Below are 26,811 nucleotides of genomic sequence, written 5' to 3'. Positions count from 1 at the left end.
CTTCGTACATCGGCTGATATCTCAAAGTGCTGTACAGAAACCCAGCCTAAAACCCCAAACAGCAAGCAATGCAGGTGTAGAAGCACGGTGGATAGGAAAAACTCCCTAGAAAGGCCAAAACCTAGGAAGAAACCTAGAGAGGATCCAGGCTATGTGGGGTGGCCACCAGTCCTCTTCTGGCTGTGCCGGGTGGAGATTATAACAGAACATGGCCAAGATGTTCATAAATGACCAGCATGGTTGAATAATAATAAGGCAGAACAGTTGAAACTGGAGCAGCAGCACGGTCAGGTGGACTGGGGACAGCAAGGAGTCATCATGTCAGGTAGTCCTGGGGCATGGTCCTAGGGCTCAGGTCACAGCCAATCCCACAGTCTAACCAAGCATTCCCAGTCAACTCCACAGTCTCACTAGCCAATCGCACAGATGGGGAGGGTGGTGATGATAAAATCTTTAGGTATGCTAGATGTAAAGATTGTGAGCTGCCCAAATTGTCTGTAGGTCATTGCGACAGAGTTATGTGCAGGGAAACTCCACGTGTTCATCCTTGTGTCTTTGTGTGAGTGATTTGTCTCTGGGATGAGTCAAGTGTGACCTTGCATTGGGCAGTAATATGTGTATATACACCTCCCATAACACTCGTAATGAAGACTAAGCAATTAGCCTATTGACATGTTTATATGACTCTATAAAGATAATTAAAATATACAAGCATTAGACAATGAGTTGACGTTGACTAACAAGAATGGGTCTGAGAATTGTCTATATCAAAGGCAGATGGTTAATTAACATTGAACAATGAATGGATTAACATTCCAGGCATGAAGCTTAAGTTACAAACATTAACAAGCATTACAAAGGCATTATTCCAACCACATAGATCCTAAAGTTAACTTATAGGACAAAGCATGAACAACGAGACACTCACTAGGCCAGAGGCCTAGAATTGTAGGAAATGAGACCTGATCATACAACCTTCCTCCATGGACTGGATACAGGATAAGAGAGAGAACCAATGCATTTCATTACCTGTAGAACATCTGAAGGTGGAACCTTCTCAACCCAAAACCAACCACCATTGACCAATCAAACAATACCAAGTTTACAGTAACCTAAACACTCCCAGGCCCAACAATCTCCACAGGGTGTCACAGCATCTAAAGGCTGGTGTGATGAGGGGGTGAGGCCGATGTAAATAAGACAGCATTTCTGAGAGGAACATTTGAGTAATTCAGAGTTCATCATGTACAGATACAAGTTACCATAGAGATAATCCATATAGAGTCCTCTTTAGGAGACAAGTTACCATAGAGATAATCCATGTAGAGTCTTCTTTAGGAGACAAGTTACCATAGAGATAATCCATACAGAGTCCTCTTTAGGAGACAAGTTACCATAGAGATAATCCATATAGAGTCTTCTTTAGGAGACAAGTTACCATAGAGATAATCCATATAGAGTCCTCTTTAGGAGACAAGTTACCATAGAGATAATCCATATAGAGTCCTCTTTAGGAGACAAGTTACCATAGAGATAATCCATATAGAGTCCTCTTTAGGAGACCAGTTACCATAGAGATAATCCATATAGAGTCCTCTTTAGTGGACAAGTTACCATAGAGATAATCCATACAGAGTCCTCTTTAGGAGACAAGTTACCACAGAGGTAAGTGGGACGGGGACACACCCATACTGTTTCCATTGATCATCCTTGAGATGTTTCTACAACTTGATTGGAGTCCACCTGAGGAAAATTCAATTGATTGGACATGATTTGGAAAGGCACACACCGGTCTATATAAGGTCCCACAGTTGACAGTGCATGTCAGAGACAAAAACCAAGCTGTGAGGTTGAAGGAATAGTCCGTAGAGCGCCGAGACAGGATTGTGTTGAGGCACAGATCTGGGGAAAAGTAACAAAACATTTCTGCAGCATTGAAGGCCTCCAAGAACACAGTGGCCTCCATCATTCTTAAATGGGAGAAGTTTGGAACCACCAAGACTCTTCCTAGAGCTGGTCGCCCAGCCAAACTGAGCAATCGATGGAGAAGGGCCTTGGTCAGGGAGGTGACCAAGAACCCGATGGTCACTCCAACAGAGCTCTAGAGTTTCTGTGTGGAAATGGGAGAACCTTCCAGAAGGACAACCATCTCTGCAGCACTCCAAAAATCAGGTCTTTATGGTAGAGTGGCCACACAGAAGCCACTCCTCAGTAAAAGGCACATGACAGCCCGCTAGGAGTTTGCCAAAGACACCTAAAGGACTCAGACCATGAGAAACAAGATTCTCTGGTCTGATGAAAACCAAGATTGAACTCATTGGCCTGAATGCCAAGCGTCACATCTGGAGGAAACCTGACACCATCCCTACGGTGAAGCAGGACTCAGGTCCTCAGACTGGGGCGAAGGTTCACCTTCCAACAGAACAACGACCGTAAGCACACAGCGCAGGAGTGGCTTCGGAACAAGTCTTTGAATGTCCTTGAGAGGCCCAGCCAGAGCCCGGACTTGAACCCAATCGAACATCTCTGGAGAGACCTGAAAATAGCTGTGCAGAGACGCTCCCCATCCAACCTGACAGAGCTTGAGAAGATCTGCAGAGAAGAATGGCAGAAACTCCCCAAATGCAGGTGTAGCTTGTAGCGTCCTACCCAAGAAGACTCGAGGCTGTAATCACTGACAAAGGTGCTTCAACAAAGTACTGAGTAAAGGGTCTGAATACTTATGGTAATGTGATATTTTAGTTTTTTTTTAAATTTCTAACATTTTCTAAAAACCTGTTTTTGTTTTGTCATTGAGGTATTGTGTGTAGATTGATTGAGGGGAATTAAACAATTTAATCCGTTTTAAAATAAGTCTGGAACCTAACAAAATATGGAAACTGTGGAGAGATCTGAATACTTCCCGAGTGTACCGTATGTACAGACATATCAACCTGTCTCTATGGGTGTCCTCAGGATCAGGGTGTGTCTGTACAGACATATCAACCTGTCTCTATGGGTGTCCTCAGGATCAGGGTGTGTCTGTACAGACATATCAACCTGTCTCTATGGGTGTCCTCAGGATCAGGGTGTGTCTGTACAGACATATCAACCTGTCTCTATGGGTGTCCTCAGGATCAGGGTGTGTCTGTACAGACATATCAACCTGTCTCTATGGTTGTCCTCAGGATCAGGGTGTGTCTGTACAGACATATCAACCTGTCTCTATGGGTGTCCTCAGGATCAGGGTGTGTCTGTACAGACATATCAACCTGTCTCTATGGGTGTCCTCAGGATCAGGGTGTGTCTGTACAGACATATCAACCTGTCTCTATGGGTGTCCTCAGGATCAGGGTGTGTCTGTACAGACATATCAACCTGTCTCTATGGGTGTCCTCAGGATCAGGGTGTGTCTGTACAGACATATCAACCTGTCTCTATGGGTGTCCTCAGGATCAGGGTGTGTCTGTACAGACATATCAACCTGTCTCTATGGGTGTCCTCAGGATCAGGGTGTGTCTGTACAGACATATCAACCTGTCTCTATGGGTGTCCTCAGGATCAGGGTGTGTCTGTACAGACATATCAACCTGTCTCTATGGGTGTCCTCAGGATCAGGGTGTGTCTGTACAGACATATCAACCTGTCTCTATGGGTGTCCTCAGGATCAGGGTGTGTCTGTACAGACATATCAACCTGTCTCTATGGGTGTCCTCAGGATCAGGGTGTGTCTGTACAGACACATCAACCTGTCTCTATGGGTGTCCTCAGGATCAGGGTGTGTCTGTACAGACATATCAACCTGTCTCTATGGGTGTCCTCAGGATCAGGGTGTGTCTGTACAAACACATCAACCTGTCTCTATGGGTGTCCTCAGGATCAGGGTGTGTCTGTACATGTGTGTGTCTGTACATGTGTGTATCTGTACATGTGTGTGTGTGTGTGTGTGTCTGTACGTGTGTGTGTGTGTCTGTACGTGTGTGTGTGTGTCTGTACATGTGTGTGTGTGTGTGTGTCTGTACATGTGTGTGTGTGTCTGTACGTGTGTGTGTGTGTCTGTACATGTGTGTGTCTGTACATGTGTGTGTGTGTGTGTGTGTCTGTACATGTGTGTGTGTGTGTCTGTACATGTGTGTGTGTCTGTACATGTGTGTGTGTGTCTGTACATGTGTGTGTGTGTGTGTGTCTGTACATGTGTGTGTGTGTCTGTACGTGTGTGTCGGTACATGTGTGTCTGTATTGAACTTAACCCATGGCGCTGCACATTGTCAGCGGGATCAGAATGGAAGCTTGTTTTTCCCTCAAAAACAAATTCAGGAACGTTCTGCACGCCATGAATAAAGCTTCCTGGAAACCATATGGTGTGTGTGTGTGTGTGTGTGTGTGTGTGTGTGTGTGCTTCTCATTTCCTGAATCTCCAGCTGTGTCTGAGACGGATCGCCATGCCGCTCTCTCTCTCAAAATACCTCAAATCTTTTCTTTCTTTCTGGGAATTATATCCACTACATCAGACCCCAGCACTACGCTGGCGTGTGTTCAGGGCTGGGAGTGTTTGGGTTTGTTCTGTTGAGGCACGGGAACCCTGCTGTGGCACGCTACTACCTCTGTCCCTGTTTCTCTTTGTCTGCGTCTCTCTGTCTGTCTCGGTTTCTCTCTGGCTGACTATTGGTCGGTGTCTCTGTCTGTCTCTCTCTGTTTGTCTCGGTTTCTCTCTGGCTGACTATTGGTCGGTGTCTCTGTCTGTCTCTCTCTGTTTGTCTCGGTTTGTCTCTGGCTGACTATTGGTCGGTGTCTCTGTCTGTCTCTCTCTGTTTGTCTCGGTTTGTCTCTGGCTGACTATTGGTCGGTGTCTCTGTCTGTCTCTCTCTGTTTGTCTCGGTTTCTCTCTGGCTGACTATTGGTCGGTGTCTCTGTCTGTCTCTCTCTGTTTGTCTCGGTTTCTCTCTGGCTGACTATTGGTCGGTGTCTCTGTCTGTCTCTCTCTGTTTGTCTCGGTTTCTCTCTGGCTGACTATTGGTCGGTGTCTCTGTCTGTCTCTCTCTATCAATCTGTCTCTGTGTGTGACTAAGCTAGCGTCTCAACACTCCCACTTAGCACCAGAACATTCTGCTCTCTCTGTCTGTCTGTAAACATCCTCTCTCCTCCCCTCCTTCTCTATCTCTCTTTCTCTCCCTCCATCAAAGATGGGTAACTGGTCGTACTGATAATGTTCTGATAATGTCCGTTCAGTCACCGAGGAGGAGAAGCCTTTATCACAAACCTCCGATATCAACTGACATGTTTCTCCTTCTGTGTGTGTGTGTGTGTGTGTGTGTGTGTGTGTGTGTGTGTGTGTGTGTGTGTGTGTGTGTGTGTGTGTGTGTGTGTGTGTGTGTGTGTGTGTGTGTGTGTGTGTGTGTATTGAACTTATGTGTGTGTGTGTGTGTGTACGTACATATTGCAGCTCTCAACTCTTTTCTAAGACTGCCCAGTCTTCCTCTCTACTGTTCTCATTCAGTACTTCTGCATTCTACCCCCCCTCCTCCCCCCATTCCACAGAGGAATGTAAATGGGATTCCATACATTGTATCAGGAGGGGTTTCTGGGAAAGGTTAGGATTCTTTACTGACACTTTACACACCAGACACTTCGCCCTCTTTCTGATTCCCCCCCCCCCCATTTTAACCTCTCCACCTCCCCTCCTCCTCCGAGCCGTCAGATTGGTTGCTGTGGGGATTCAGTAATTGAGTGTAGAGTGTGATGGGTACCAGAAGTCCCTGCCTCCAACCTCTCAACCGTGACAGGTCTTCTCAACCAGCCGTAAGAAAGGTCCTGAATTGGGGTGTGTGTTCGCCTCCAACCTCTCAACCAGCCGTAGGAAAGGTCCTGAATTGGGACGTGTGTTCGCAGGGAAGTTGATCCCTGGACAGTATCCCTTTGGCTGTCATTTCAAATCCCAATTGGGACCGCCAGAGCTGGCGGTGCTTTCACTCCAGTGGTAGCATGAGACGGAGTCTACAACCCACACAAGTGGCTCAGGTAGTGCAGCTCATCCAGGATGGAACATCAATGCAAGATGTGGCAAGAAGGTTTGCTGTGTCTGTCAGCGTAGTGTCCAGAGCATGGAGGCGCTACCAGGAGACAGGACAGTACATCAGGAGACGTGGAGGAGGCCGTAGGAGGGCAACAACCCAGCAGCAGGTCCGCTCCCTCCGCCTTTGTGCAAGGAGGAGCAGGAGGAGCACTGCCAGAGCCCTGCAAAATGACCTCCAGCAGGCCACAAATGTTCATGTGTCTGCTCAAACGGTCAGAAACAGACTCCATGAGGGTGGTATGAGGCACAGCCCTCCATGTGCTCGCCAGAGGTATCCTGACTGCCATTAGGTACCGAGATGAGATCCTCAGACCCCTTGTGAGACCATATGCTGGTGCGGTTGGCCCTGGGTTCCTCCTAATGCAAGACAATGCTAGACCTCATGTGGCTGGAGTGTGTCAGCAGTTCCTGCAAGAGGAAGGCATTGATGCTATGGACTGGCCCGCCCGTTCCCCAGACCTGAATCCAATTGAGCACATCTGGGACATCATGTCTCGCTCCATCCACCAATGCCACGTTGCACCACAGACTGTCTAGGAGTTGGCGGATGCTTTTGTCCAGGTCTGGGAGGACATCCCTCAGGAGACCATCCGCCACCTCATCAGGAGCATGCCCAGGCGTTGTAGCGAGGTCATACAGGCACGTGGAGGCCACACACACTACTGAGCCTCATTTTGACTAGTTTTAAGGACATTACATCAACGTTGGATCAGCCTGTAGTGTGGTTTTCCACTTTAATTTTGAGTGTGACTCCAAATCCAGACCTCCATGGGTTGATCAATTTGATTTCCATTGATAATTTTTGTGTGATTTTGTTGTCAGCACATTCAACTATGTAAAGAAAAAAAGTATTTAATAAGAATATTTAATTCATTCAGATCTAGGATGTGTTACGTTAGTGTTCCCTTTATTTTTTTGAGCAGTGTGTATATTTATATACTCTGTATGTAGGCACAGTAAACTAGTGATGGGGGGGAATCGTTACATATCATGCATCATATCATATCAATACATATATTGTTTTTTGACCATATTATATTGATATTTGACTCCAAGTGTTAATTTATTAAATCTATAGATTGTGCTAGTTGGATGTACCTGTGGCAAAGCTCTGGTATTGTTCATAATTTTTAAATAGTGACCTAACATATTTTCCCTGACTGATCAAAACTCATCTTCTCATGGCTCTCTCTCGACTCTCTCTCGTCTCTCTCTAGTCTCTCTCTCTCGTCTCTCTCTAGTCTCTCTCTCTCGTCTCTCTCTCTCGTCTCTCTCTAGTCTCTCTCTCTCGTCTCTCTCTCTCGTCTCTCTCTAGTATCTCTCTCGTGTCTCTCTCTTGTCTCTCTCTCTCGTCTCTCTCTCGTCTCTCTCTCTCGTCTCTCTCTCGTCTCTCTACAGCAGACATATGGTGAGCAATACGTTTGGAACATCAAATCGCAGTATCGAATCACAATACATATAGAATCATCAGAATCACAATACATATAGAATCATCAGAATCACAATACATATAGAATCATCAGAATCACAATACATATAGAATCATCAGAATCACAATACATATAGAATCATCAGAATCACAATACATATAGAATCATCAGAATCACAATACATATAGAATCATCAGAATCACAATACATATAGAATCATCAGAATCACAATGCATATAGAATCATCAGAATCACAATACATATAGAATCATCAGAATCACAATACATATAGAATCATCAGAATCACAATGCATATAGAATCATCAGAATCACAATACATATAGAATCATCAGAATCACAATACATATAGAATCATCAGAATCACAATGCATATAGAATCATCAGAATCACAATACATATAGAATCATCAGAATCACAATACATATAGAATCATCAGAATCACAATACATATAGAATCATCAGAATCACAATACATATAGAATCATCAGAATCACAATGCATATAGAATCATCAGAATCACAATACATATTGTATCAGCACCTAAGTGTTGTGATAATATCGTATCATTGGGTCCCTGGCAAATCCCAGCCCGACAGCAAACACTACCTAATTACTACCAGGAAGTAAAGCAGGGACTGAATTGTGGTAGAGGTGTTTCAGTTGTGGGGCTAATTGATGTCTCTCTCCCTCTGCTCTCCCTCTGCTCTGCCACCCTCCCTCTCTCCCTCTTCTTCCCTCTCTCTCCTTCTCGCCCTCCCTCCCTCCTCTCTCCCCCTCCCTCAGTGAAGACAGCTATGCAGTGATAGACTATGCTCTGAGGGACCATATCTGGGTGGGACCCTGCCAGGCTCAGGATATCAACCTATCACCCATCAGAACCACCGCTGGAATGCTGACATCACGGCATCCCGGGGCCAGCCACCTCTTCCACCTGCGTTTCCGTAGCAACCATTCCGGAGACAAGGTGCCCATGGTCCTGGGGGTGGAGCTAATGTAAGTGTCACCTTCTAGTGTGCGACCCTTGACCTTTGTGTATCTGTGTTTGTTTTCCTCTCTATTTCTCCGATCTGGGTCCTTCTCTCTGAGCTGGGTTCTATATGGGTCCTTCTCTCTGAGCTGGGTCCTATAAGGGTCTCTTTTTCTCTCTCTCTTTTTCTCCCTCTCCCTCTCTCTCTCTCTTTTTTTCTCCTCTCTCTTTTTCTCTCTTTCTCTCTCTCTCTCCCTCTCTCTCTCTCTTTTTTTCTCCTCTCTCTTTTTCTCTCTTTCTCTCTCTCTCTCTTTTCCTCTCTCTCCCTCTCTCTCTCTCTTTTTCTCTCTCGCTCTCTCTTTTTCTCCTCTTTCTCTTTCTCTCTCTCTCTGAGCTGGGTCCTATCTGAGTCTTATGTCTTCACCATCAGAAGCCACTGAGGTTCTCTCCTGCTGTCTGTCTCCTGTCTTTCTATCCTGCTGTCTGTCTCTCCTGTCTTTCTATCCTGCTGTCTGTCCCTCCTGTCTTTCTATCCTGCTGTCTGTCTCTCCTGTCTTTCTATCCTGCTGTCTGTCCCTCCTGTCTTTCTATCCTGCTGTCTGTCCCTCCTGTCTTTCTATCCTGCTGTCTGTCTCTCCTGTCTTTCTATCCTGCTGTCTGTCTCTCCTGTCTTTGTATCCTGCTGTCTGTCTCTCCTGTCTTTGTATCCTGCTGTCTGTCTCTCCTGTCTTTCTATCCTGCTGTCTGTCTTTCTCTCCTGCTGTTTGTCTCTCCTGTCTTTCTATCCTGTCTGTCTCTCCTGTCTTTCTATCCTGCTTTCTGTCCTGCTGTCTGTCTCTCCTGTCTTTCTATCCTGCTGTCTGTCTCTCTCCTGTCTTTCTATCTTGCTTTCTCTCTCTCCTGTCTTTCTATCTTGCTTTCTCTCTCTCCTATCTTTCTATCCTGCTGTCTGTCTTTCTCTCCTGCTGTTTGTCTCTCCTGTCTTTCTATCCTGTCTGTCTCTCCTATCTTTCTATCCTGCTGTCTGTCTTTCTGTCCTGCTGTCTGTCTCTCGTATATTTCTATCCTGCTGTCTGTCTCTCCTGTCTTTCTATCCTGCTGTCTGTCTCTCTCTCCTGTCTTTCTATCCTACTGTCTGTCTCCTGTCTTTCTCTCCTGCTGTCTGTCGTTCTATCCTGCTGTCGGTCTCTCCTGTCTTACTATCCTGCTGTTTGTCTCTCTCCTGTCTTTCTATCCTGCTGTCTGTCTCTCTCCTGTCTTTCTATCCTGCTGTCTGTCTCTCTCCTGTCTTTCTCTCCTGCTGTCTGTCTTTCTATCCTGCTGTCTGTCTCTCCTGTCTTTCTATCCTGCTGTCTGTCTCTCTCCTGTCTTTCTATCCTGCTGTCTGTCTCTCTCCTGTCTTTCTATCCTGCTGTCTGTCTCTCTCCTGTCTTTCTATCCTGTTGTCTGTCTCTCTTCTGTCTTTGTATCCTGCTGTCTCTCTCTCTTCTGTCTTTCTATCCTGCTGTCTGTCTCTCTCTCCTGTCTTTCTGTTCTGCTGTCTGTCTCTCTCCTGTCTTTCTGTCCTGCTGTCTGTCTGTCTCCTGTCTTTCTGTCCTGCTGTCTGTCTCTCTCCTGTCTTTCTGTCCTGCTGTCTGTCTCTCTCCTGTCTTTCTATCCTGCTGTCTGTCTCTCTCCTGTCTTTCTATCCTGCTGTCTGTCTCTCTCCTGTCTTTCTATCCTGCTGTCTGTCTCTCTCCTGTCTTTCTATCCTGCTGTCTGTCTCTCTCCTGTCTTTCTATCCTGCTGTCTGTCTTTCTATCCTGCTGTCTGTCTTTCTATCCTGCTGTCTGTCTTTCTATCCTGCTGTCTGTCTTTCTATCCTGCTGTCTGTCTCTGCTGTCTTTCTATCCTGCTGTCTGTCTCCCCTGTCATTCTAACCTGCTGTCTGTCTCCCCTGTTTTTCTATCCTGCTGTCTGTCTCTCCTGTCTTTGTATCCTGCTGTCTGTCTCTCCTGTCTTTCTATCCTGCTGTCTGTCTCTCTCTTGTCTTTCTATCCTGCTGTCTGTCTCTCTCCTGTCTTTCTCTCCTGCTGTCTGTCTCTCTCCTGTCTTTGTATCCTGCTGTCTGTCTTTCCTGTCTTTCTCTTCTGCTGTCTGTCTCTCTCCTGTCTTTCTATCCTACTGTCTCTCTCCTGTCTTTCTATCCTGCTGTCTGTCTCTCTCCTGTCTTTGTATCCTGCTGTCTGTCTCTCTCCTGTCTTTCTATCCTGCTGTCTGTCTCTCCTGTCTTTCTCTTCTGCTGTCTGTCTCTCCTGTCTTTCTATCCTGCTGTCTCTCTCCTGTCTTTCTATCCTGCTGTCTATCTCTCCTGTCTTTCTATCCTGCTGTCTGTCTCTCTCCTGTCTGTCTATTCTGCTGTCTGTCTCTCTGCTGTCTTTCTATCCTGCTGTCTCTCTCTCTGCTGTCTTTCTCTCCTGCTGTCTGTCTCTCTCCTGTCTTTCTATCCTGCTGTCTCTCTCCTGTCTTTCTCTCCTGCTGTCTGTCTCTCCTGTCTTTGTATCCTGCTGTCTGTTTCTCCTGTCTTTCTCTCCTGCTGTCTGTCTCCTGTCTTTCTATCCTGCTGTCTGTCTCCTGTCTTTCTATCCTGCTGTCTGTCTCTCTCCTGTCTTTCTATCCTGCTGTCTGTCTCTCTCCTGTCTTTCTCTCCTGCCGTCTGTCTCTCTCCTGTCTTTCTCTCCTGCTTTCTGTCTCTCTCCTGTCTTTCTATCCTGCTGTCTGTCTCTCTCCTGTCTTTCTATCCTGCTGTCTGTCTCTCTCCTGTCTTTGTATCCTGCTGTCTGTCTCTCTCCTGTCTGTCTATCCTTCTGTCTGTCTCTCTCCTGTCTTGCTCTCCTGCTCTCTGTCTCTCTCCTGTCTTGCTCTCCTGCTGTCTGTCTCTCCTGTCTTTCTATCCTGCTGTCTGTCTCTCTCCTGTCTTGCTCTCCTGCTGTCTGTCTCTCCTGTCTTTCTCTCCTGCTGTCTTTCTCTCCTGCTGTCTGTCTCTCTCCTGTCTTTCCATCCTGCTGTCTGTCTCTCCTGTCTTTCTCTCCTGCTGTCTGTCTCCTGTCTTTCTCTCCTGCTGTCTGTCTCTCTCCTGTCTTTCTATCCTGCTGTCTGTCTCCTGTCTTTCTCTCCTGCTGTCTGTCTCTCTCATGTCTGTCTCTCTCCTGTCTTTCTATCCTGCTGTCTGTCTCTCTCCTGTCTTTGTATCCTGCTGTCTGTCTCTCTCCTGTCTTTCTATTCTGCTGTCTGTCTCTCCTGTCTTTCTCTTCTGCTGTCTGTCTCTCCTGTCTTTCTATCCTGCTGTCTCTCTCCTGTCTTTCTATCCTGCTGTCTATCTCTCCTGTCTTTCTATCCTGCTGTCTGTCTCTCTCCTGTCTGTCTATTCTGCTGTCTGTCTCTCTGCTGTCTTTCTATCCTGCTGTCTCTCTCTCTGCTGTCTTTCTCTCCTGCTGTCTGTCTCTCTCCTGTCTTTCTATCCTGCTGTCTCTCTCCTGTCTTTCTCTCCTGCTGTCTGTCTCTCCTGTCTTTGTATCCTGCTGTCTGTTTCTCCTGTCTTTCTCTCCTGCTGTCTGTCTCCTGTCTTTCTCTCCTGCTGTCTGTCTCCTGTCTTTCTATCCTGCTGTCTGTCTCCTGTCTTTCTATCCTGCTGTCTGTCTCTCTCCTGTCTTTCTATCCTGCTGTCTGTCTCTCTCCTGTCTTTCTCTCCTGCTGTCTGTCTCTCTCCTGTCTTTCTCTCCTGCTGTCTGTCTCTCTCCTGTCTTTCTATCCTGCTGTCTGTCTCTCTCCTGTCTTTCTATCCTGCTGTCTGTCTCTCTCCTGTCTTTGTATCCTGCTGTCTGTCTCTCTCCTGTCTGTCTATCCTTCTGTCTGTCTCTCTCTTGTCTTGCTCTCCTGCTCTCTGTCTCTCTCCTGTCTTGCTCTCCTGCTGTCTGTCTCTCCTGTCTTTCTATCCTGCTGTCTGTCTCTGTCCTGTCTTGCTCTCCTGCTGTCTGTCTCTCCTGTCTTTCTCTCCTGCTGTCTTTCTCTCCTGCTGTCTGTCTCTCTCCTGTCTTTCCATCCTGCTGTCTGTCTCTCTTGTCTTTCTCTCCTGCTGTCTGTCTCCTGTCTTTCTCTCCTGCTGTCTGTCTCTCTCCTGTCTTTCTATCCTGCTGTCTGTCTCCTGTCTTTCTCTCCTGCTGTCTGTCTCTCTCATGTCTGTCTCTCTCCTGTCTTTCTCTCCTGCTGTCTGTCTCTCTACTGTCTTTCTATCCTGCTGTCTGTCTCTCCTGTCTTTGTATCCTGCTGTCTGTCTCTCTCCTGTCTTGCTCTCCTGCTGTCTGTCTCTCTCCTGTCTTGCTCTCCTGCTGTCTGTCTCTCCTGTCTTTCTATCCTGCTGTCTGTCTCTCTCCTGTCTTGCTCTCCTGATGTCTGTCTCTCCTGTCTTTCTCTCCTGCTGTCTGTCTCTCTGCTGTCTTTCTCTCCTGCTGTCTGTCTCTCTCCTGTCTTTCCATCCTGCTGTCTGTCTCTCCTGTCTTTCTCTCCTGCTGTCTGTCTCTCTCCTGTCTTTCTATCCTGCTGTCTGTCTCTCCTGTCTTTCTATCCTGCTGTCTGTCTCTCTCCTGTCTTTCCATCCTGCTGTCTGTCTCTCTCCTGTCTTTCCATCCTGCTGTCTGTCTCTCCTGTCGTTCTATCCTGCTGTCTGTCTCTCTCCTGTCTTTCTATCCTGCTGTCTGTCTCTCTCCTGTCTTTCTATCCTGCTGTCTGTCTCTCCTGTCTTTCTCTCCTGCTGTCTGTCTCCTGTCTTTGTTTTCTACATATTTTCCTGTTATCACGTCATCCTTCTGTCAGGTGGGGTCAAATATGATGTCCCCTGGGAGTGTGTGGGCATGTGTGTGTGTGTGTTCCATCAGAAACATGTTTGTTTATGTCCCTCAGTACATCTGATGGGATGGGCGTCAGAGGCAGGCCTCACTCAGATCAAAGTCTGCGCTCACTCTATAGAGACCCATTTTCTTTCTCTCAATTCAATTCAAGGGGCTTTATTGGCATGTTAAACACGTGTTAACATTGCCAAAGCAAGTGAGGTAGATAATATACAAAAGTGAAGTAAACAATATAAAATAAACAGTAGACATTACACTCACAACAGTTCCAACAGAATAAAGACATTTCAAATGTCATATTATATATACAGTGTTGTAATGATGTACAAATAGTTAAAGTACATAAGGGAAAATAAATAAGTATAAATATGGGTTGTATTTACAATGTTGTTTGTTCTTCACTGGTTGCCCTTTTCTTGTGGCAACAGGTCACAAATCTTGCTGCTGTGATGGCACACTGTGGAATTTCACCCAGTAGATATGGGAGTTTATTAAAATTGGGTTTGTTTTCTAATTCTTTGTGGATCTGTGTAATCTGAGGGAAATATGTGTCTCTAATATCATCAAACATTTGGCAGGAGGTTAGGAAGTGCAGCTCAGTTTCCACCTCATTTTGTGGGCAGTGAGCGCATAGCCTGTCTTCTCTTGAGAGCCATGTCTGCCTACGGCGGCCTTTCTCAATAGCAAGGCTATGCTCACTAAGTCTGTACATAGTCAAAGCTTTCCTTAAGTTTGGGTCAGTCACAGTGGTCAGGTATTCTGCCTCTGTGTACTCTCTGTTTAGGGCCAAATAGCATTCTAGTTTGCTCATTTTTTTTGTTAATTCTTTCCAATGTGTCAAGTAATTATCTTTTGTTTTCTCATGATTTGGTTGGGTCTAATTGTGCTGCTGTCCTGGGGCTCTGTGGGGTGTGTTTGTGACTAGAGCCCCAGGACCAGCTCTCTCTCTCACTCACACACTCACACACTGATCAAAGTCCCCTGGTATCAGAGTCTATAGCCTTCCCTCCTCACCTCATTAAGACTCTCAGGGTAATGACCCACAGTAGAAAACAGCTGAGCTTGCCTTTTACATTCCTGTCTGTAATGGAATAATGTTTACCCCGCAAACACTGACTATACAGGGAGAGGGACAGGGAGAGGGACAGGGAGAGGGACAGGGAGAAGGAGAGGGAGAGGGACAAGGAGGGGAACAAGGAGAGGGAGAGGGAGAAGGACAGGGAGATGGGCAGGGAGAGGGACAAGGAGAGGGACAGGGAGAGGGACAGGGAGAGGGACAAGGAGAGGGACAGGGAGAGGGACAAGGAGAGGGACAGGAACAAGGAGAGGGAGAGGGAGAGGGAGAGGAACAAGGAGGGTGACAGGGACAAGGAGAGGGACAAGGGAGAGAGACAAGGGAGAGGGACAAGGGAGAGGGACAAGGGAGAGGGACAAGGGAGAGGGACAAGGGAGAGAGACAAGGGAGAGAGACAAGGGAGAGAGACAAGGGAGAGGGACAAGGGAGAGGGACAAGGGAGAGGGACAAATGAGAGGGACAAAGGAGAGGGACAGGGACAAGGAGAGGGAAAAGGAGAGGGACAGGGAGAAGGAGAGGGACAAGGAGGGGAACAAGGAGAGGGAGAGGGAGAAGGACAGGGAGATGGGCAGGGAGAGGGACAAGGAACAAGGAGAGGGAGAGGGACAAGGAGAGGGACAGGGAGAGGGAGAGGAACAAGGAGGGTGACAGGGACAAGGAGGGTGACAGGGACAAGGAGAGGGACAAGGGAGAGAGACAAAGGAGAGGGACAAGGGAGAGGGACAAGGGAGAGGGACAAGGGAGAGGGACAAGGGAGAGGGACAAGGGAGAGAGACAAGGGAGAGGGACAAGGGAGAGAGACAAGGGAGAGAGACAAGGGAGAGAGACAAGGGAGAGAGACAAGGGAGAGAGACAAGGGAGAGGGAGAGGAACAAGGAGAGGGACAGGGAGAGGGAGAGGAACAAGGAGAGGGACAGGGACAAAGGAGAGGGACAGGGAGAGGGAGAGGAACAAGGAGAGTGACAGGGACAAGGAGAGGGACAGGGAGAGGGATAAGGGACAAGGAGAGGGACAAGGGGGAGGGACAAGGAGAGGGACAAGGGGGAGGGACAAGGGGGATACGTAGTCAGTTGTACAACTGAAATGTGCCTCACGCATTTAGCGCAAACCCTCTGAATCAGAGAGGTGTGGGGGGGGGGGGGGCTGCCTTCATCAACATCCAAGTCTTTGGCACCAGGGGACCAGTGTTTTCACTGCTCAAGGGCAGAATGACAGATTTTACCTTGTCAGTTCGGGGATTCGATCCAGCAACCTTTCGGTTACAGGCCCAACGCTCTAACCACTTTGCAATGTCATAGCAGTCTATTTGGATTATTTTGGGCAGCAGTTTTACATCACCCACAACCATTCTCTCATTTGGGTTAGTTCTGGTTGTTTGTTTTTGGTTAGATAGTTTTCTCAATTTCTTTCTTTAGTTTTTTTGCTCTCTTCATCGTTTCTAATTGCTGTTAATTTTCTTAGGTTTTCCTTTTGAATTTGATATGTTAGCTGCTATGTCAAATATACCGTTTCTACTGCTAAGTTTACACCTTCACTATTGCAGGGAAACATTTTGTCCAGGAAGTTGTCTAGGATTTTGCTGTGGTCTGATAGGGGTGTCAGTGAGCTGACTGTGAACGCTCTTGAGAGACTCTGGGTTGAGGTCAGTGATAAAGTAATCTACAGTACTACTGCCAAGAGATGAGCTATAGGTGTACGTGCTGTAGGAGTCCCCTTGAAGCCTACCGTCTCTCTCTCTCTCTCTTTCTCCCCCCCTCTGTCTCTGGTTCTTGTCCTGGCTGTAGACCTTTAGTCGTGTCTCACTCACACACAGACGCCTGCCAATTACTGGTCTTTATTTAAAGGGCGTGTTCAGTTTACTTCCTTTGTCAGCACGCGTTTGCCGACACACACACACACACACACACACACACACACACACACACACACTACAAGGCCAGATCTCCCTCATTCCTCTATCTGTTTAGGTAAACCTCCCTTCTGAATCACATTCTCTACAGCTCTTACCTCTGTAGACACCTAGCATAAACATAACATTAACTTCATCTACTAGTCAAAGGCCTCTTAGCTAAACGAATCTGCATCCAATTATTAGACTGGTCGATTGTTTGGTCGATAGGCTGTTGGTCGCCTGAGTTTTTATTGTTGTTGAGCAGTAGCAAATATACACTACAGATATACACTACAGATATACACTACAGATATACACTACAGATATACACTACAGATATACACTACAGCTATACACTACAGATATACACTACAGATATACACTACAGATATACACTACAGATATACACTACAGATATACACTACAGATATAGACTACAGATATACACTACAGATATAGACTACAGATATAGACTACAGATATAGACTACAGATATAGACTACAGATATACACTACAGATATACACTACAGATATACACTACAGATATACACTACAGATATAGACTACAGATATACACTACAGATATAGACTACAGATATACACTACAGATATACACTACAGATATACACTACAGATATAGACTACAGATATACACTACAGATATACACTACAGATATATACTACATATATACACTACAGATATACACTACAGATATACACTACAGATATACACTACAGATATAGACTACAGATATAGACTACAGATATAGACTACAGATATACACTACAGATATACACTACAGATATACACTACAGATATACACTACAGATATACACTACAGATATACACTACAGATATACCCTACAAATATACACTACAGATATACACTACAGATATACACTACAGATATACACTACAGATATACACTACAGATATAGACTACAGATATAGACTACAGATATAGACTACAGATATAGACTACAGATATAGACTACAAATATACACTACAGATATACACTACAGATATACACTACAGATATACACTACAGATATACACTACAGATATACACTACAGATATACACTACAGATATACACTACAGATATACACTACAGATATACACTACAGATATAGACTACAGATATAGACTACAGATATACACTACAGATATACACTACAGATATACACTACAGATATAGACTACAGATATACACTACAGATATACACTACAAATATACACTACAAATATACACTACAGATATACACTACAGATATAGACTACAGATATACACTACAGATATACACTACAAATATACACTACAAATATAGACTACAGATATACACTACAGATATACACTACAGATATATACTACATATATACACTACAGATATACACTACAGATATACACTACAGATATACACTACAGATATAGACTACAGATATAGACTACAGATATAGACTACAGATATACACTACAGATATAGACTACAGATATAGACTACAGATATAGACTACAGATATATACTACATATATACACTACAGATATACACTACAGATATACACTACAGATATACACTACAGATATAGACTACAGATATACACTACAGATATAGACTACAGATATAGACTACAGATATACACTACAGATATAGACTACAGATATAGACTACAGATATAGACTACAGATATACACTACAGATATACACTACAGATATAGACTACAGATATACACTACAGATATAGACTACAGATATAGACTACAGATATAGACTACAGATATACACTACAGATATAGACTACAGATATAGACTACAGATATAGACTACAGATATAGACTACAGATATAGACTACAGATATACACTACAGATATACACTACAGATATATACTACATATATACACTACAGATATACACTACAGATATACACTACAGATATACACTACAGATATACACTACAGATATACACTACAGATATACACTACAGATATACACTACAGATATACACTACAGATATACACTACAGATATACACTACAGATATACACTACAGATATACACTACATGCCCAAAAGTATTTGGTCCATGGGGCGAGGCACAATTGGCCTAGCGTTGTCCGGGTTAGGGAGGGTTTGGCCGGTTGGGATATCCTTGTCTCATGGCGCACTAGCGACTCCTGTGGCGGGCCGGGCACAGTGCACGCTAACCAAGGTCGCCTGGTGCATGGTGTTTCCTCCGACACATTGGTGCGGCTGGCTTCCGGGTTGGATGCGCGCTGTGTTAAGAAGCAGTGCGGCTTGGTTGGGTTGTGTATCGGAGGACGCATGGCTTTCAACCTTCGTCTCTCCCGAGTCCGTACGGGAGTTGTAGCGATGAGACAAGATAGTAACTACTAATAATTGGATACCATGAAATTGGGGAGAAAAAGGGGTCAAATTCAACAACAAAAAAATTAAATATTAATGGCTTGGGGCTTCAAGGAGTCACTCGCCCCAACAAGATAACTTGAGAAAGTACATGTCTATGAGTCCAGTAGGCCATAAAAGTCTTAAATAAATATAAATTGATACTTACTAAAAAAATGTTTTAATGTTTTTATTCAACCTTTATTTAACTAAGGAAGTCAATTAAGAACAAATTCTTATTTTCAATAACGGCCTACCAGGGAACAGTGGGTTAACTGCCTGTTCAGGGGCAGAACGACAGATTTTTACCTTGTCAGCTCGGGGATTTGATCCAGCAACCTTTCGGTTACTAGTCCAATGCTCTACCCACTAGGCTACCTGCTGGTTACTGGCCCAACACTCTAACCTCTTGGCTACCTGCTGGTTACTGGCCCAACACTAACCACTTGGCTACCTGCTGGTTACTGGCCCAACACTCTAACCACTTGGCTACCTGCTGGTTACTGGCCCAACACTAACCACTTGGCTACCTGCTGGTTACTGGCCCAACACTCTAACCACGAGGCTACCTGCTGGTTACTGGCCCAACACTCTAACCACTTGGCTACCTGCTGGTTACTGGCCATACACTCTAACCACTAGGCTACCTGCTGGTTACTGGCCCAACACTCTAACCACTAGGCTACCTGCTGGTTACTGGCCCAATACTCTAACCACTAGGCTACCTGCTGGTTACTGGCCCAACACTCTAACCACTAGGCTACCTGCTGGTTACTGGCCCAACACTAACCACTTGGCTACCTGCTGGTTACTGGCACAATACTCTAACCACTAGACTACCTGCTGGTTACTGGCCCAACACTCTAACCACTAGGCTACCTGCTGGTTACTGGCCCAACACTCTAACCACTAGGCTACCTGCTGGTTACTGGCCCAACACTCTAACCACTAGACTACCTGCTGGTTACTGGCTCAACACTAACCACTAGGCTACCTGCTGGTTACTGGCCCAACGCTCTAACCACTAGGCTACCTGCAGGTTACTGGCCCAACACTAACCACTAGGCTACCTGCTGGTTACTGGCCCAACACTAACCACTAGGCTACCTGCTGGCTACTGGCCCAACACTAACCACTAGTCTCCCTGCTGGTTACTGGCCCAACACTAACCACTAGGATACCTGCTGGTTACTGGCCCAACACTAACCACTAGGCTACCTGCTGGTTACTGGCCCAACACTAACCACTAGGCTACCTGCTGGTTACTGGCCCAACACTAACCACTAGTCTCCCTGCTGGTTACTGGCCCGACACTAACCACTAGGATACCTGCTGGTTACTGGCCCAACACTAACCACTAGGCTACCTGCTGGTTACTGGCCCAACACTAACCACTAGGCTACCTGCTGGTTACTGGCCCAACACTAACCACTAGTCTCCCTGCTGGTTACTGGCCCAACACTCTAACCACTAGGCTACCTGCTGGTTACTGGCCCAACACTAACCACTAGGCTACCTGCTGGTTACTGGCCCAACACTCTAACCACTAGTCTCCCTGCTGGTTACTGGCCCAGCACTCTAACCACTTGGCTACCTGCTGGTTACTGGCCCAACACTCTAACCACTAGGCTACCTGCTGGTTACTGGCCCAACACTCTAACCACTTGGCTACCTGCTGGTTACTGGCCCAACACTCTAACCACTAGGCTACCTGCTGGTTACTGGCCCAACACTCTAACCACTTGGCTACCTGCTGGTTACTGGCCCAACACTCTAACCACTAGGCTACCTGCTGGTTACTGGCCCAACACTCTAACCACTAGGCTACCTGCCGCCTGCCGCCTAGTTTCTGAATAGACGCACATAATAAGCTTCACAAGTTAATTAACCTATCTAAAATTCAGACCCTTCCAAAGTCTGCGGTGTGTGTAAGTGTGTGTGTGTGTGCTGGATGTGAATGATGGGGGTACCTGTACCTGACAGGGGGAGACAGGCCAGGGAGAGAGGGGGGAGTGTGGTGGGGGTACCTGTACCAGACAGGGGAGACAGGCCAGGGAGAGAGGGGTGAGTGTGGTGGAGGTACCTGTAACAGACAGGGGAGACAGGCCAGGGAGAGAGGGGGGAGTGTGGTGGGGGTACCTGTACCAGACAGGGGAGACAGGCCAGGGAGAGAGGGGGGAGTGTGGTGGAGGTACCTGTACCAGACAGGGGAGACAGACCAGGGAGAGAGGGGGGAGTGTGGTGGGGGTACCTGTACCAGACAGGGGAGACAGACCAGGGCAGACGGTGAACAGTGCAGTATCTGCTTGGGAGAAGCTTTTTTCGGGAGGCAGATTCCTTGTAGAAAATCCCACCTAGCTAGCTAACAAGTCTCTGTCCCCCTTTCCCCCCCCCCCCCCCCATGTACAAAAGGAGGTTAGCTAGATATATCACTTCAGTTTCAGTGAATGGTCCTTTACAACGTCCTAACAAACTGGTCCTGTGGCTGTTGTATTGTGGGAGATTGAGAGGAGGCCTTCAAAGGCCTGTGCGTTTGGGTGGGTGAGGGGAGGCTGGGAAACTCTCCTGTCGTTGTTGGGCTCAAGGGCTTTGACACCTCTCACTTCACACCTCCGAGCTAATTGAAGTTGCAGTCAGATCTGTTCTGTCCTTAACTTAGCATTCAGTCAGTACAAAGTCAAATATATCATTGTCATTTATTTTTCTTCCTGGCTTTAAAAGTACTATTTATTGTGTGTGTGTGTGTGTGTGTGTGTGTGTTTTGAGCTGTTTACCACTCCCTGTAGTAGCCTAGTGTATGATCTGGGTTAGAGATCCCCCCTCGGCGACCAGCCCATTGTTACAGTGGTTGCTACACGTTGTGAGACTGGTTGCCTAGCAGAGTACCCCATTGTTGAATTGACATGTTCCCACGATTCACACTGACCTCCCTCCTTCGTCCTACCGCGTACCCCCCTTCATCCCTCTCTCTTCACCCCCTCTCCACGTTTTAGCGAGGCCTGTATCTCGTCTTTCACTGTGTGTTATTATAGGCCAGAACAGAGGCTGAAAAACACTATTGTAGGACAGAACAGAGGCTGAGAGAGAGAGAGAGAGAGAGAGAGAGAGAGAGAGAGAGAGAGAGAGAGAGAGAGAGAGAGAGAGAGAGAGAGAGAGAGAGAGAGAGAGAGAGAGAGAGAGAGAGAGAGAGAGAGAGAGAGAGAGAGAGAGAGAGAGAGAGAGAGAGAGAGAGAGAGAGAGAGAGAGAGAGAGAGAGAGAGAGAGAGAGAGAGAGAGAGAGAGAGAGAGAGAGAGAGAGAGAGAGAGAGAGAGAGAGAGAGAGAGAGAGAGAGAGAGAGAGAGATCAATGCTTGTCGCTCTACCAGGGTCTGTTGGGGTGGTCAGTCAGCAAGTTTGGCTATCACAGTGACATCATATGAGAGGAAATAGGACGGACAGCTGGAGCAGTGTTGTTGTGTGCAGACTGACTCTGTGTTGAGTCTGTGTCTGCACTATGAGACTGGCACACAGCTGTTGCTCTCTCACTCTGTCATTGTTTGTTATGTTTTTCACTGCAGGCTACAGGTACTCTGTCTGTCTCCGATACTCTGTCTGTCTCTGATACTCAGATACTCTGTCTGTCTCCGATACTCAGATACTCTGTCTGTCTCCGATACTCAGATACTCTGTCTGTCTCTGATACTCAGATACTCTGTCTGTCTCTGATACTCAGATACTCTGTCTGTCTCCGATACTCAGATACTCTGTCTGTCTCTGATACTCAGATACTCTGTCTGTCTCTGATACTCAGATACTCTGTCTGTCTCCGATACTCAGATACTCTGTCTGTCTCCGATACTCAGATACTCTGTCTGTCTCTGATACTCAGATACTCTGTCTGTCTCTGATACTCAGATACTCTGTCTGTCTCCGATACTCAGATACTCTGTCTGTCTCTGATACTCAGATACTCTGTCTGTCTCCAATACTCAGATACTCTGTCTGTCTCTGATACTCAGATACTCTGTCTGTCTCTGATACTCAGATACTCTGTCTGTCTCTGATACTCAGATACTCTGTCTGTCTCCGATACTCAGATACTCTGTCTGTCTCTGATACTCAGATACTCTGTCTGTCTCTGATACTCAGATACTCTGTCTGTCTCCGATACTCAGATACTCTGTCTGTCTCCGATACTCAGATACTCTGTCTGTCTCCGATACTCAGATACTCTGTCTTTCTCTGATACTCAGATACTCTGTCTGTCTCCGATACTCAGATACTCTGTCTGTCTCTGATACTCAGATACTCTGTCTGTCTCCGATACTCAGATACTCTGTCTGTCTCCGATACTCAGATACTCTGTCTGTCTCCGATACTCAGATACTCTGTCTGTCTCCGATACTCAGATACTCTGTCTGTCTCCGATACTCAGATACTCTGTCTGTCTCTGATACTCAGATACTCTGTCTGTCTCTGATACTCAGATACTCTGTCTGTCTCTGATACTCAGATACTCTGTCTGTCTCTGATACTCAGATACTCTGTCTCTCTGATACTCAGATACTCTGTCTGTCTCTGATACTCAGATACTCTGTCTGTCTCTGTTACTCAGATACTCTGTCTGTCTCTGTTTCCTCTAGTTCCCTGGCCAGCCCTGGTCTGGGCTAGAGGTAGTTCCCTGGCCAGCCCTGTTCTGGGCTAGAGGTAGTTCCCTGGCCAGCCTTGGTCTGGGCTAGAGGTAGTTCCCTGGTCTAGGCTGGAGGTAGTTCCCTGGCCAGCCCTGGTCTGGGCTAGAGGTAGTTCCCTGGCCAGCCCTGGTCTGGGCTAGAGGCAGTTCCCTGGTCTAGGCTAGAGGCTGTTCCCTGGTCTGGGCTAGAGGCTGTTCCCTGGTCTGGGCTAGAGGCTGTTCCCTGGTCTGGGCTGGAGGCTGTTCCCTGGTCTGGGCTGGAGGCAGTTCCCTGGTCTGGGCTGGAGGCAGTTCCCTGGTCTGGGCTGGAGGCAGTTCCCTGGTCTGGGCTGGAGGCAGTTCCCTGGTCTGGGCTGGAGGCAGTTCCCTGGTCTGGGCTGGAGGCAGTTCCCTGGTCTGGGCCGGAGGCAGTTCCCTGGTCTGGGCCGGAGGCAGTTCCCTGGTCTGGGCCGGAGGCAGTTCCCTGGTCTGGGCCGGAGGCAGTTCCCTGGTCTGGGCCGGAGGCAGTTCCCTGGTCTGGGCCGGAGGCAGTTCCCTGGTCTGGGCCGGAGGCAGTTCCCTGGTCTGGGCCGGAGGCAGTTCCCTGGTCTGGGCCGGAGGCAGTTCCCTGGTCTGGGCCGGAGGCAGTTCCCTGGTCTGGGCTAGAGGTAGAGCAGTGTGTTGTCTGAATGTTAGGAGTTTTGAATTGTCAGGTCAGTCCTCTCCAGTCTCTCTACTAAACTCAGGTCAGTCCTCTCCAGTCTCTCTACTGAACTCAGGTCAGTCCTCTCCAGTCTCTCTACTGAACTCAGGTCAGTCCTCTCCAGTCTCTCTACTGAACTCAGGTCAGTCCTCTCCAGTCTCTCTACTGAACCCAGGTCAGTCCTCTCCAGTCTCTCTACTGAACTCAGGTCAGTCCTCACCAGTCTCTCTACTGAACTCAGGTCAGTCCTCTCCAGTCTCTCTACTGAACTCATGTCAGTCCTCTCCAGTCTCTCTACTGAACTCAGGTCAGTCCTCTCCAGTCTCTCTACTGAACTCAGGTCAGTCCTCTCCAGTCTCTCTACTGAACTCAGGTCAGTCCTCTCCAGTCTCTCTACTGAACTCAGGTCAGTCCTCTCCAGTCTCTCTACTGAACTCAGGTCAGTCCTCTCCAGTCTCTCTACTGAACTCAGGCCAGTCCTCTCCAGTCTCTCTACTGAACTCAGGTCAGTCCTCTCCAGTCTCTCTACTGAACTCAGGTCAGTCCTCTCCAGTCTCTCTACTGAACTCAGGTCAGTCCTCTCCAGTCTCTACTGAACTCAGGTCAGTCCTCTCCAGTCTCTACTGAACTCAGGTCAGTCCTCTCCAGTCTCTCTACTGAACTCAGGTCTCACACATCTCACAATAGTTGTAATTCTCGTCTCGTGGAGTTTTCATATAGTGATGACACGTTTAGACTTGTAGCCTATAGCCTTGAACAGTCTGATATTGTATTAACTCCTAGGGTGAATGAGAGGTGAAGAGGTTTGAAATAAGTAAGGAATCTCCTGCTACACACACACACACACACACACACACACAGACAGAGAGAGAGCTTTATGGTTGTTTTAACCAGAGACCTGTCGGTATGTGCCTTCCATTCCACACATAACTATTAAATCGCGGTGCACACATGATGCCTGTTTGCGGCTGTGTGTTCAAACAGGAATGTGTGTGTATTGGCTCCTTTATGAATGAGGGTGTGTATTGGCTCCTTTACTAATATATGAATGAGGGTGTGTATTTTGATAGTCCTGATACCTCAGCTGGCATGTTTTATCTTGGGAACCCTGTGTGTGTGTGTGCGCGCGCGCCCCCAACTGCCAAGGCCAGCAATGAACAGATGTCATTCCCACATCTCCGTTAGACTCAGACAGCCGCACAAACATTCAGTCACGCTGAGAAACGTGTGATATATGACCTGTGTTACTCAGTACAGGTTTACCTGAGGACCAGGGAACCAACCCTGTGTATTTTCCCCCAGCAGTGTGATATATGACCTGTGTTACTCAGTTACTCAGTCCTGGCTGTCCATGGTGGGGGTGAGACAGGTCCTGGCTGTCCATGGTGAGGGTGAGACAGGTCCTGGCTGGCTGTCCACGGTGGGGGGTGAGACAGGTCCTGGCTGTCCACGGTGGGGGGTGAGACAGGTCCTGGCTGTCCACGGTGGGGGGTGAGACAGGTCCTGGCTGGCTGTCCACGGTGGGGGGTGAGACAGGTCCTGGCTGGCTGTCCACGGTGGAGGGTGAGACAGGTCCTGGCTGGCTGTCCACGGTGGGGGGTGAGACAGGTCCTGGCTGCCTGTCCACGGTGGGGGGTGAGACAGGTCCTGGCTGCCTTTCCACGGTGGGGGGTGAGACAGGTCCTGGCTGGCTGTCCACGGTGGGGGTGAGACAGGTCCTGGCTGGCTGTCCACGGTGGGGGTGAGACAGACTGCCACCCCCTCTATCCCCTCTCCCTCTCGCTATGTTTTCATTCTCTTTCCACCCAGGCTTTCTTTTTCTCTCTCTATCCGTCAATCTAGTTCAGTCCTCTATAAATCACTACCTGTTTGTTTATTTCTCTCCTTTTCTCTGACCACCCCCTCTCTCTTTCTCTAAATCTTCCTCTCTCCTTTTCTCTGACCACCCCCTCTCTCTTTCTCTAAATCTTCCTCTCTCCTTTTCTCTGACCACCCCCTCTCTCTTTCTCTAAATCTTCCTCTCTCCTTTGGTGTGGGCAGGCGAGGTGGCAGGTAGAGTTACCTGGTGAAACCTGACCTGTGCCCCTCCTTCCATTCACCAGAGACTGCTCTGTTCCTTTCCCGTGAATTAGCCTCTGTCCCTGTTCAACTGAATCAAAACACCTCTGTTCTCCCTCTCAGGGATGAGCACTGGGGGGGGATGAGAGCTCACAGGATGACAGAACATGCACATTTCTCCCTTTATTGACTAATACAGCTGTAGTCTAGTGTGTGTTGTGACTGACTGACTGACTGTTGACGGGAGAGGAGGAGACGGGAGAGGGGGGGAGAAGAGGAGGAGACGGGAGAGGAGAGGGGAGAAGAGGAGGAGACGGGAGAGGAGAGGGGAGAAGAGGAGGAGACGGGAGAGGGGAGAAGAGGGGGAGAGGAGGAGGAGGAGGAGGAGAGGGGAGAGGAGGAGACATGAGAGGGGAGAGGAGGAGACGGGAGAGGAGGAGGAGACGTGAGAGGGGAGAGGAGGAGGAGACGTGAGAGGGGAGAGGAGGAGGAGACGGGAGAGGAGGAGACGAGAGGGGAGAGGAGGAGACGTGAGAGGGGAGAGGAGGAGAGGGGAGGAGACGGGAGAGGGGAGAGGAGGAGGAGACGTAAGAGGAGGAGACGTGAGACGGGAGAGGAGGAGACGGGAGAGGGGAGAGGAGGAGGAGAAGGGAGAGGGGAGAGAAGGAGACGGGAG

At 47.5% G+C, this 26,811-nt stretch overlaps 1 protein-coding gene across 2 annotated transcripts in view; it reads left to right on the top strand.

The window, feature by feature from the left end:
• The window catches only part of LOC110503240 (rho guanine nucleotide exchange factor 26), an 81,445-nt gene that overhangs the window by 46,899 nt on the left and 7,735 nt on the right, over positions 1-26,811 (top strand). For both annotated transcript variants that reach the window (XM_036961332.1, XM_036961333.1), the window contains exon 12: positions 8,287-8,496. In XM_036961332.1, coding sequence (XP_036817227.1) covers positions 8,287-8,496 — 210 coding nt within the window. The remainder of the gene's footprint in view (positions 1-8,286; positions 8,497-26,811) is intronic.

This window comes from Oncorhynchus mykiss, chromosome 24, assembly GCF_013265735.2.
Source record: "Oncorhynchus mykiss isolate Arlee chromosome 24, USDA_OmykA_1.1, whole genome shotgun sequence".
In the NCBI taxonomy this organism is placed as follows: Eukaryota; Metazoa; Chordata; class Actinopteri; order Salmoniformes; family Salmonidae; genus Oncorhynchus; species Oncorhynchus mykiss.
The sequence above is the reverse complement of the archived record's forward strand: the minus strand, read 5'-3'. Positions and strand labels throughout refer to the sequence as shown.